General features: G+C 39.4%; 1 protein-coding gene across 1 annotated transcript; it reads left to right on the top strand.

Moving 5' to 3' along the window:
- Window positions 1–84: 84 nt before the first annotated feature.
- Window positions 85–1,638, top strand: LOC122169128 (potassium voltage-gated channel subfamily A member 1). Its single transcript, XM_042834990.1, has one exon. The coding sequence runs from the start codon at window positions 100–102 to the stop codon at window positions 1,573–1,575; it is 1,476 nt and encodes a 491-aa protein (XP_042690924.1). The 5' UTR covers window positions 85–99; the 3' UTR covers window positions 1,576–1,638.
- The last annotated feature ends 10,328 nt before the right edge of the window (window positions 1,639–11,966 follow it).

Consider the following 11,966-nt stretch of genomic DNA (forward strand, 5'->3'; position numbering starts at 1 on the left):
TCCTCTCCTCTCCTCTCCTCTCCTCTCCTCTCCTCTCCTCTCCTCTCTTTTCTTTTCCTCTCCTCACTTCAGCCTGGGTCCCTCATTCTCTGTGCCATAATGACTGTGATGGCTGGAGAGAACATGGATGAGACTTCTGTGCTACCTGGTCACCCCCAGGATAGCTACCAGCCTGCTGCCCATGATGACCATGAATGCTGTGAACGGGTAGTGATAAACATTGCTGGACTACGCTTTGAGACACAGCTAAAGACCTTAGCCCAGTTCCCCAACACACTGCTGGGCAACCCCAAGAAGCGCATGCGGTACTTCGACCCTTTGCGCAATGAGTACTTCTTTGATCGAAACAGGCCCAGCTTTGATGCCATCCTCTACTACTACCAGTCTGGGGGACGGCTTCGCCGGCCGGTCAATGTTCCCTTGGACATGTTCTCTGAGGAAATAAAATTTTATGAGCTGGGTGAGGAAGCCATGGAGAAGTTCCGGGAAGATGAAGGGTTCATCAAAGATGAGGAGAGACCCTTGCCGGAGGGAGAGTACCAGCGTCAAGTATGGCTCCTCTTTGAGTACCCAGAAAGCTCTGGGCCTGCAAGGGTCATTGCAATAGTCTCTGTCATGGTGATCCTCATCTCCATTGTGATCTTCTGCCTAGAGACATTACCTGAGCTGAAGGAGGACAAGGAGTATACAGTGCATCGTACTGACAACACCACTCAGGTCTACAAATCCAATATCTTCACAGATCCCTTCTTTGTTGTGGAGACCCTATGCATCATCTGGTTCTCCTTTGAGCTGGTGGTGCGTTTCTTTGCTTGCCCCAGCAAGACTGAATTCTTCAAGAATATAATGAACTTCATTGACATTGTGGCCATCATCCCTTACTTCATCACCTTGGGCACTGAGATGGCTGAGCGGGAGGGGACTCAGAAGGGAGAGCAGGCCACCTCCTTGGCCATTCTGAGAGTCATCAGACTGGTAAGAGTCTTTCGAATCTTCAAACTCTCCCGGCACTCTAAGGGCCTCCAGATTCTGGGACAGACCCTCAAAGCAAGTATGAGAGAGCTAGGTTTACTAATCTTCTTCCTCTTCATTGGGGTGATTTTGTTCTCTAGTGCGGTGTATTTTGCAGAGGCTGAAGAACCTGAGTCTCATTTCACAAGTATCCCCGATGCTTTCTGGTGGGCGGTGGTATCCATGACCACTGTGGGCTATGGTGACATGTACCCTGTGACAATTGGAGGCAAAATCGTAGGCTCCTTGTGTGCCATCGCTGGTGTGCTGACAATTGCCCTGCCTGTACCTGTCATCGTGTCCAACTTCAACTACTTCTACCACCGAGAAACAGAAGGGGAAGAACAGGCTCAGTTACTTCATGTTAGCTCCCCAAATTTAGCATCTGACAGTGATCTCAGTCGCCGCAGCTCTTCCACTATCAGCAAATCTGAGTATATGGAAATCGAAGAGGATATGAATAATAGCATAGACAATTTTAGGGAGGCTAATCTCAGAACTGGCAACTGCACTATAGCCAACCAAAACTGTGTTAATAAAAGCAAGCTGCTGACTGATGTGTAAACAAAAGACCAAAATCCCCACTCACAGCTTGAAGACTTAAGTGACATAGTCACACTTTGTAGATGCTTTACTGATAGTCTTTGAATGCTTTATTTACCTCGTAAATGCATTGTTGCATTGTGAGTTTTTGTTCAGAGATAAAGAGGCTTCCAGGATCCATGAATGATAAAATTTTGTTTACCTTCAAAAACCCCACATTTTCCATCTGGTAAATGATCATTATTTGAACTAGTTAGGTTTTAAACTGAATGATGCTAGACCTAAACTTTTCCTGTTCCATCCACCTTTTTTTTTTTTTTTTTTTTTTTTTTGACACACTTAAGTTCAACTAAGGAAGACAATTTTTAAAACTGAAGCGTATGCATGGATTCCAGTTAAAATATCCTGCAAACATGCACAGTTGCAAGGGAGTGAATCAGATAATAGTAAAAAAAGTACTAACATGCAGCAAACGTTTACCACTGTTTTTATGAAGGGATGCAAATTTTCCTTCCGCACCCTATTTGAGAGAGTACATAGTTCCTACCTACACATCAGCACCTTATTTAAATACACTTAAGGCTGGTCGTTTTTCTATCCATAGAATAATTATTTAAAAATAGCAAACAGAATTGAAGGCAAAACACTTGCACTGCTGCTAAGTTCTCTCATGCGCAGATGATCTTAATGCACTTTTCCCTATCCAGAACTGTATACAAAACTTCTAGTTCTTCTGTTGCAAGACAGCACAATATAGTTTAATATAAGCATGTTTGAAATTGATGCTATTTATTTTATAATCGCATGCCTGAAACTTTACCTCAGACAATAATGGATAAGCTTTTGTTTGAAATGAATCTTCTAAAAATAGGTCCTTTATCTCTCTTGTTTTTTTTTTTTCCTTTTTTCTTTATTTTGGGTTGCATTCACCAGAAGTGCACTACTTAACTTACTAAATTGTTGACTAGTACTTTAAAGTGTATGTTAGTCAAATGGGAACAATAACTTTTGGAGATCAAAGCATGTTCAAATATTCAGCATTATGGCCTATTTGAATAACGTGTAACTTTAATTAATGCATGAATTCAATAATAATCATTAAAAAAAAAAAATCAAAAATTAAAAAGTGCTTAATAGATCAAAGGCCTGAATGGAAGATTAGGGAAACCTGTTTCCTGCACTGCTCAGGAAACCATGTTGGCTTTTGTCCAGGCATTGTCAGAAAGGGATATATCCCATCACTTAAAGGGAAAGCTATATGGAAAACTAAGAAGACAAGTTATATATAGCAGCACCTAAAACCTAGTATACTTTATATTTGAAAGATGTAGATGCATGCTTTTTGGTGCATTCTCAGAATGTAAATGAAACTTATCTACTATATGCATCCAAATTGCAGGAGCTGTTTGTTTTGTTTTGTTTTGTTTTTCAGTCATTTGAAATTTTTTTGTATTCCCCTAAAACTCACTGAAGAGACTTAACTAATTGATTTAAGTAGTTGTGCAGTGCCTTTATCTTCTATCCTCTAAACTGCTGAAAGTGCCTCCAGGAATTGAGCTGATCAGAGGTAAAGAAAGGGCAAGGACCAACACACCGGAAGAATAGTTCTGCACTGCCTCTTGGCTTAGCACAGAAAGATATAGAGAAGGAAGGAAAGAGCAGCCGTGAGTGAGAGCAATCCAGAAGAGGCAGGCAAAGAAAACCAGCACCCTGTGAGATAATGTCTTTCCCTTGCCACTCACTGTTGCAAGGCTTAGCATTTTCTTTTGCCAAATAAGTTGCAGCTGTGTTTATGTAAGACTTAAAGTTTCTCTAGTGTTTATGTAAGACTTAAAGTTTCTCTAGGTTGCTTATAGGGATATCACTGCCTTCACTGTATCTGCCCTTGAGAGCAGCCCTGCAGAGAGGGACTTGGGGGTCCCGGTGGATGAGAAGCTGGACATGAGCCAGCAGTGTGCGCTTGCAGCCCAGAAGGCCAGCTGTGTTCTGGGCCGCGTTAAAAAAGGGGTGGCCAGCAGGGAGAGGGAGGTGATTGTCCCCCTCTACTCAGCTCTTGTGAGGTAGCATCTGCAGTACTGCGTCCAGGCGAGGAGCCCCCAGCACAAGAAAGATGCAGAATTCTTGGAACGGTTCCAGAGGAGGGCCACTAAGATGACCAGAGGGCTGGAGCACCTCTCCTATGAAGAAAGGTTGAGGGAACTGGGCTTGTTTTGCTTGGAGAACAGAAGGCTCTGAGGTGACCTCATTGTGGCCTTCCAGTACTTGAAGGGAGCTTATATACAGGAGGGGAAACAGCTGCTTACAAGGGTGGATAGTGATAGGACAAGAGGAAATAAACTGAGACAGGAGGTTTAGGTTAGATATTAGGAGGAAGTTTTTCACACAGAGTGTTGGCACACTGGAACAGGTTGCCCAAGGAGGTTGTAGATGCCCCATCCCTGTGGAGGCATTCAAAGCCAGGCTGGATGTGGCTCTGGGCAGCCTGGAGGGTGGTTGGCGACCCTGCACATAGCAGGGGGGTTGAAACTCAATGATCATTGTGATCCTTTTCAACCCAGGCCATTTTATGATTCTGTGATTCTATGATTCCACAAGATAGCTTTTGACAGCTGGTCCCAGCATGGCAGAACACAGGAGAGTCTAAGGATTAGCATTATCTGTGACATCACATAGCCAGGCAGCAGATTGCCTGCTTTGCTTTTCTTTCCTTTAGATTACCCAGGTTGTAGGCAACAGAAGCTTTCCAGTACTCTCCCATCCAGGTCTCTTCCATTTACTTTCCCGTCAGATCTTAAATCCTTTCACATATCCTTCAAACTGTATTCTTTTTGCTTTTCTCTAACTTTGCTGTACATCTACCATGGTATTTGTGGAGGAAAGAAAGCTAGGAGAAGGTATGTTCTGCAATGTGCCAGCCTTGACTGCTAGGCCCTGGGTGATCATAATCTTTGATCAAAGCTAAGGTAGGCACTAATCTTTATTTTCTAAATGTAATACATTGAGTATCTTCATTTTGCACTTAGCATGTGGCCAACTGCTGTTGAACATTTCTCCTTCCACACTGTACAGAACATTTTTTCTCTTATGTTCATGATATATGTATATATGTGTATTAATATGTACATGTGTGTCTCACTCCAGTTTATAGAAAGGAGAGGAGGTTCTTTGACATATGTATACCTGTTGTGAGATTAAGAAGCAATGGTTCAAACGTTGGTCCCACCAATTTTTTGCAAATCTTAATCAGGGAGATGGGGAAGGGAAAGAGGGTGAAAGAAAAGATAGGAAAGAAGCAAAAATTGGATAGAGCTGGGGTAGTCCTCAGCAGGATCCAGCAGCATCCCGTTCCGATGGTCCAAGGCAAAAGTGCACGGGGAAAGCAGCAGCAGTGTGGCTGTCCTTGGGCAGCAAGCAGGTAGCAGGAAGAAGCCACAGGGTAAGTCCAGGAGGAAGCAGCAGCTTTCAGGTAGCAGGCCCAGGAGAGTCCGTCAGCATGCAGGTATCAGCTCGTGAGGCTTCGGGTATCAGACACCTTCTTGTTCTTCTTCAGCATGCAGGTCTCAGGTCGTGAGGAATCTGTTGTCAGAAACCTAACTTCATGGTTGTTGGTCCCCTTTTTATACTTCTTCTGCCATCGTGGCATTCCTGGGTGCTTGGGTAAGAGTCATGTGCAGTACCCCCTGAGATGGCCATCTCCCCTGAGATAAGTCCACATAAAAGACTGCTTCCTGGCCATTAATCTGTGGCTTATCTCTCTCTCTCGTTGCCTCTGGCCTTGTCCATCTGCGTCCCTCTGACAACGGATTTCTCAACCCTTGTCCAGGACTTGTTTGGACTTGTTCATCTGTGTCCTCAGCAAGCTTTGAGAGAGTGATGTAAAAGAATAATCTCTTACAGTGTGTCTGCATGTGTGTGTGTTACACATATGCATAAACAAGGCACTTAGAGTAGTAAAGAGCCCTAACTTTGTAGTTATGCACAAGCCTGACCTAACAGGTTTCCAGAAAGACTTGGCTTTATTTTTCACTGTGTGGCTTCTGTGAGTCTTAATGATGAGAAAGTGATTAGAAACTGAGCTTTAACTCCTGCAAGAAATGCGAACTATCAAATAAAACAGGGCATTACTTCCGCTAGATAGATGTTGTAAAGCTTTCTTCTTGTTCCCTGCTCACTCCTCTGACCATTGTATACCTCTCTCCTCACTAAAATCTGATGGTCCTGATCTTCCTAAACTCTTGTACTCTAGTATATGACTTCTCAAGTCAAAATGGACTTGAGTGCTGCACTCAACTTATAAAAAAATCAACCAACAGCAATAATAAATTGTGCAACATCAAAAATAAAATGCTTTTGGACTGAAGATGAGAAAGAAGTATCTGGAACATGAAGCCTCACTTTGACTATTTCTGTTGTAGTTGGTTATACATACCTATGTTTAATGACCAGAATTACAATAATTCTGTGTATGCAGAGAGAAAAGTGCTACATGCAGTATCTATCTATCTATCTATGTATCTATCTATCTATCTGTCTATTTTTGTTAGGGTGGATCATAAGGGCTGAGGATGGCCTGGGGAGTCTGAATACTGTTTTGCCCATTTATAGCGTACCTCAAAGGATCTGAATATGCTTGGAATATAGGAATTAACATCATATAGCATAGGCAAGCATTTCTGGTCAGTTAAACACAGAACAAACAACAGCAATAAGAAAAAAAGCTTACTCCCTTTATGCAGAAGTGCTGAAATGTATTCATGGACTGAAAGCGCACTTAGCCAACTGCCTGTTCTCACTATTAAGCATCTTTCTTTTTTTTTCGTTCTCTTTTTTTTCCCCTTCCTGTTCTCCTTCCCCTTCCTGTTCCCTTTCCCCTTCCCCTTCCTTTTCCTCTTCTCCTTCTCCTTCTCCATCTCCTTCTCCTTTCTTCTCTTTTTCTTTTTTTCTTATGACCTACATTTCTTTTTGCCACAAACTCTGCGGGGTTGTTTATATCAGTGGAAGAGGACTGGAAAGGAACTGATGGCCAGTCAGTGTATCTCTAAGAAAAAGACAAGATCTTCGTTCATTTGATAGAGAATAACCAGAAGTAATGCTTGTGTTTTGCTGGACAGAGAAAACAAGATACATCAGTCTTAGTTGGGCTGTGGCTTGATAAGACAAGGCAGCAATTCCAGCCTTCTTTACCAGCCACTTCTCGATGCTGGGTTCTCAGTTGCACTATGTGGCTTTTTCTTCATCCACTCTGCAAAGAGGATAAAGAAACTGGTCTGACATGAGTGAGGCAGCAGTGCTCAGTGGTGTAGAGATAGGAATGAAAGGGGGAGATAGTGGGCAGGAATCCCAGAGACTGATCTTACTGACCATATTCTCCATCTGGTTCTATCACTCTTAGCAGTAGATCACTAAGAAGCAGGCAGAGCAGCAGCAGGAGAGTGAAAATGAAAGGCTGTGTACCTCTTTCCTTCACAGAACTGAGAGCACTGTGCAGCAGCTCCAGCAGAGACAATGATGTGTATTTACATGTCTTTAGAAGCAGTTAGTGTACAGTAAGCCAGGATGTGAGTTCACAGCATTCTAGAAAACCTACACAGATTCCCTGCATAGAGTCTCTTATAATTCACTACAAGAGACTTCAAGAAAACTAATCCAAATTATTGAAAGGTGTGAGTATAATGTAGATTTGTTAAACTGTTTTAAAAGCCCAGCATGGACATTCTGTTGCAGTATAAAAGCAGCCTTAATCTGATTTGGAGTCATTCATTCTGGGAGAAAAGTAACCTGAATTGAATTAAGGCTGCCTTAATTCTGTACACAATGGGGCTTAATGCAGTTTACCTCATCTACCTTACAAGTTAATTCAGACAGATAAGCCTTTAGTACTCATTAAATGTAATGGGATTGACACTACAGTGCTAGAGGTAGCCACGTGCTATCAAACCTTTATTGTACCACTAGAGCATTTGGATAGATGGAGTGGAAGTCTGAATGCTGGAAATTCACTGCCTGGCTTGCTGATAGGCTAACATCCCGTTCCTGGGACAATATCAGTGGTTTCCTTCCTTCATTCTTGGTTTATGTATCTGTGGATGTGAGAGTCAATCCAGCTGCCTCCCAGGTAGTATTGCTTACAATGATCAAGGCCCAAGTAAACTATTATCCAATTACAGAGTGTCTAACTGTGCTCATACTTATCTTGATGTGCTGTAGATCAGATGAGTAAGCACTTGAAAGAGTGTAAAGCACTGGTGGCAAAATTCAGCAAAAATGTGTTGCTTCAATAGTGATTTTATCCAAAGAGAGATTTCAGAGCTCAGACCCTTCTTAGCAAATCAGCTGTGTATTGTTCATTAGAGGCTATGTTAGCCCAAATCAACAGTTTGACTAGTCGCTACTTTTATTGATTCATTTTTACTAGTGGACAGTTATTTTCCTTAGAGAAAAGTACAGAATGTTTCTTTCTGTTATAAAGAGCTGAAATCCAAATGTAGCATAAAATATGCTACTGTAAGGAACTGAGGGCAAATGTCAGTTTTCCATGGTTCAGACTTTGACAGTGCAGTTTCTTATATGCATATGTATTAACTGAAATAAAATGAAAAGTAGGTTAGGGACGGCTGAAATTTTTTAGAAAAAAAAAGGTAGAAAGTTGGATTTTAGAATTTGCACATATGTAGAGTGAATATATACTTTTTCTAAAACTATCATGATTAATCATTTTTGAGGAGTGCCATTCTATTTTAATTAATTTCTCCTAGTGTACAGAACAGGAAAGTACCACAGGTTTCCTTTCAGCAGGCTTGATGCCACTGGTTGTCATAGAAATTTTGGTCACAGGAAAAATCAGCTCCAAAGTGTGATTTACCCTCAATAGCCACAGAGATTTATGCAATATGAAAGTTGTCCTTGTGATTGCTCCACATGGCAAGTTTGTTCCAGACCTGTATATCACAAGTCTGAAATAGACTCCTTTTCTAGGATGCTCAAACAGGGACCTATGTTTTAGTTTTGGTTAGACTTATTTCAGGCTATGTTTATTTTTCTACTTTCTGCTTTTCTGTTTTTATTTAATCAGATATGTAAAATTTATTTTTCCTAAAATACTAATCAAGTATTCTTAAAGAGAAGTGAGTATTCGTATCTGCAAAATGAAACTTCAGGGTGTTCTGCTGTTACACTCAGTACAGACGAACTTGCCACCAGTGAGGTCAACAGTTTATGCTGTCAAGGCATAGCATGCTTTAATGTTTTCAAAGGAAATAAAATGAAACTGAGATCTTAACCAAAATTTGTCTCAAAATATTTGTTAATATCTAAATAAAGCTGTATATTTCATCTGTTAACAGACTCTAGTAAATGTCACTATGAGTTTTTAAAAATCACCTTCCATTTCTTGTTTCTGTAATAAATAAAATGAAGCCATGTCACATTTGGTTCCTTTTGGCGCATCGGTCTTTGATACATTTTGGTTTTTTTTTCAGGGACATTTCTATAATGTAATTGGAATCAAATGTATAATTTACTTTTGTACAAAAGTAAAAATGGTATTTTTATGCCTAAATTCAGCAAACCTCTACCTATAACATGCCAAACTTATATCTTTTTTTCTTTTCCAAGTAAACCATTGTTTTTGCAGTATGTTCATTTGTAATGAATAAATTAGGGCTTTTTATGGACTGTGTATGGCCTTTTAGACATACCTCTAATTTTAAAGGACAAATATTACAAATATGTGAACTAAAAATTGTCAATATAAAAGCGCACCATCAGGGCAACAAAACACCTAAGCTGACACAGCTGTACTTATTTCCACCATTACAAATTGTGTACTCATGTTGAATCAAATATGTATTTCATTGTCTTGATACAGTTCATTTTACTTCCATTAGTAAAGTTGATTTATAATTTTTTTAACTTCAAATATTATGAGTTCTTGAACTATTTGAAATGCATAGTTTTCACCTATGCAGTTCTCCCTACTTCTTTGTTCATCTGTTCATATTTGACTTCAATTAAAGATAATTTTAAGGATCCTACACAAAATTATTGTCTGGTTATTTTGTGGAATCTAACTTTTCTCCTGTCACTCCTCCTCAGTTCTATCTGAAATGAATGACTGGTTCGTTGATACTTTCCTTATTGAGACGTATAAGAAATGGTAATCAATATGAGATGTGGCTGTGGGCTATGAATGGCTTGTAGATGTCAACTCATGTTCATACAATATCATACAATTAATCCAAGGATTTGGCTTCCATAGGCCTTGGATCTTGCTTTGAATAGGTAATGTTCACACCATCACTGCTGAGACAGCACAGTTTCACCAAAATTAGCAGATATAAGATTAAGATTAAGCCTGCTGTATTCTCTAGAGGCTTTTTTTTTTTTTTTTTAAATCAATTGATGTGTTATGGCTGCATCCCTGAATCTAAAGTATTGCCTATAGCCTTATCATGTGTATGCTGACTTGGGATCAGGTTTATAAAACCATTTAAGTGATGTTTTTTTGGTTTGGGTTCCATATAAGTAAGTCAAATTGACTTGGTCTTGTTTTTCTTCTGAAAACTGTATTTTAAGGTGTGTTTCACACAAATGGGTCTGATAAAGTCATGCCCACCTGTGCCTTGATACTTTGTCATATATAAATAAGGTAATGACATAAATGCAAATTATTTTATGCCAAAAGTGTTGCGTATTATAAGTCCATCTATAATGACTGCCAGGTCTTTCTGGCTGTTTGTGCACATGTTAACAGTGGGATGCATACACAGTACAAAACTAGTTGCATGCCATAAGATGAAGTGAAAATTCCCTAATCTGGTATAAGACATAACATTTTTGGTGGTCTGCTGTATGATTTTATTTGCTTACTTATTTTGGTTCCTTAAACAACAAAAGCTTTCATCAAGAAAATTCTTCTTCATCAATACTTCCAATTTTTTTAGTCTTATTTAATCTCACTTATAAATTGATTATTTTGTTTGACCTACAATAAGGGTTTGAAGGTACCATTCTTAAATGGATCTAGTCCAAGTCATCTAACTTTTAGCTGCTTGGTAGTACTGTTTGTAATTTCATGAGCTACTAATGTCTGTACTTTGAAAGTGTGATCAAAGTCATTGAGTTTTGCTAGCTCTACATGTGTCTGAAGCCTGTTTCTTGTTTGTTTCTTTTTTAATTTTTTTTTTTTTTGAGGCCTATTTATCACCTCTAGTGTATCAATATTCTCTTTTTTGTCTGTAGCAAAATTAATTCTGTGTTCTTTCCTGTTTCCCCCTGCTTTTTTTCTCCCCACTTGACTATACTTAAACTTGTCAAATACTACGCCCAGAGCTTTCTCTACTGAGGCCCCTCATGGTTTGTATCATCATACCTGTAATGGATCTGGCTAAAAAAAAACTCCTTTAGGAGTGGGAATGCTAATTCTTGTATCACTGCCACAGTTTTTCTGAAGTCCTGGCCTGTTTCTATTTGTGGTGCCTCCTCTGTGTGGAAAATGTTCTTGCCATGTTATTTTTGCCATGACACTAACAAAATATTACCTTGTGCTTTACCTCATCTTTCCAACAGTCTATGTAGTCATTGTATCCCTTGGTACATCTTGTACTGAGATATTTACTGTAATGTGGTCTGTTTTGTAGTGGACATTTTAAAACAAAATTGCATACATTCAGAATCAGGTTCCAGGACTTTTTTTTTTTTTCCTCATAATGATTGCAAAAAAATAATCAGCATTGAGGACTCTGAATTGAGTCTCTCTGATAATTTCTTAGCTAATATAAAAAGTAAATAATTGTGTATGTTTTTTTCTCCTAATTGCAAATTCTGTTATCTTGTTTTATATGCTTTATCAAATACTGAAAAATTACAGATTGAATCCTTTTGTTACACCAAGCAGTCTTCTTGTCTTATACATTTGCTCTGAAGCAACCTACATTGGGAAGTAAGTGTGACTATGCAGCTGTAACTTAGTTAATAGACACGTCAGTGAATCAAGTCCTCTTTCTCCTTCAGCTGCACTTACACTCAGGTTATAAGGGAAGTGAAGACTTCTCCAGCAGACTTTCAACAGAGAAGGAGGGAATCTATTCAGTAATTCCATTTGATCTTACCTTCCCTATATTATATTGATAATTCCAATATGAACTAAATTTACCTGTTACTCTTGGAAGTCGTTTAGTGTTCATGTACTGTTTGATTAATGGCTACAAAATAATTGCTTTATAAAAGCAAAAGAATCTCGGGTGTGAATATGTATGCCCTTACCATGCAGAAACTCAAGGTTATATTTTAAGAAATACAAAGCCTAAAACTTCACAGAGCAAAATAGCCCATACCTCTGAAACCAAGTATTTATCACAAATGTATTGTTATGCTTTCTCTCAACTATATAGCACAGTTGCCTTCAGGCCTAG

Source organism: Centrocercus urophasianus, unplaced genomic scaffold, assembly GCF_019232065.1.
Source record: "Centrocercus urophasianus isolate 14NV4802_14NV808 unplaced genomic scaffold, USGS_Curo_1.0 seq_5, whole genome shotgun sequence".
Taxonomy (NCBI): Eukaryota; Metazoa; Chordata; class Aves; order Galliformes; family Phasianidae; genus Centrocercus; species Centrocercus urophasianus.

Bases quoted from the DNA above. Each gene is read 5' to 3' on its own strand.
- LOC122169128 (XM_042834990.1), top strand. From the start codon at position 100: ATGACTGTGATGGCTGGAGAGAACATGGATGAGACTTCTGTGCTACCT.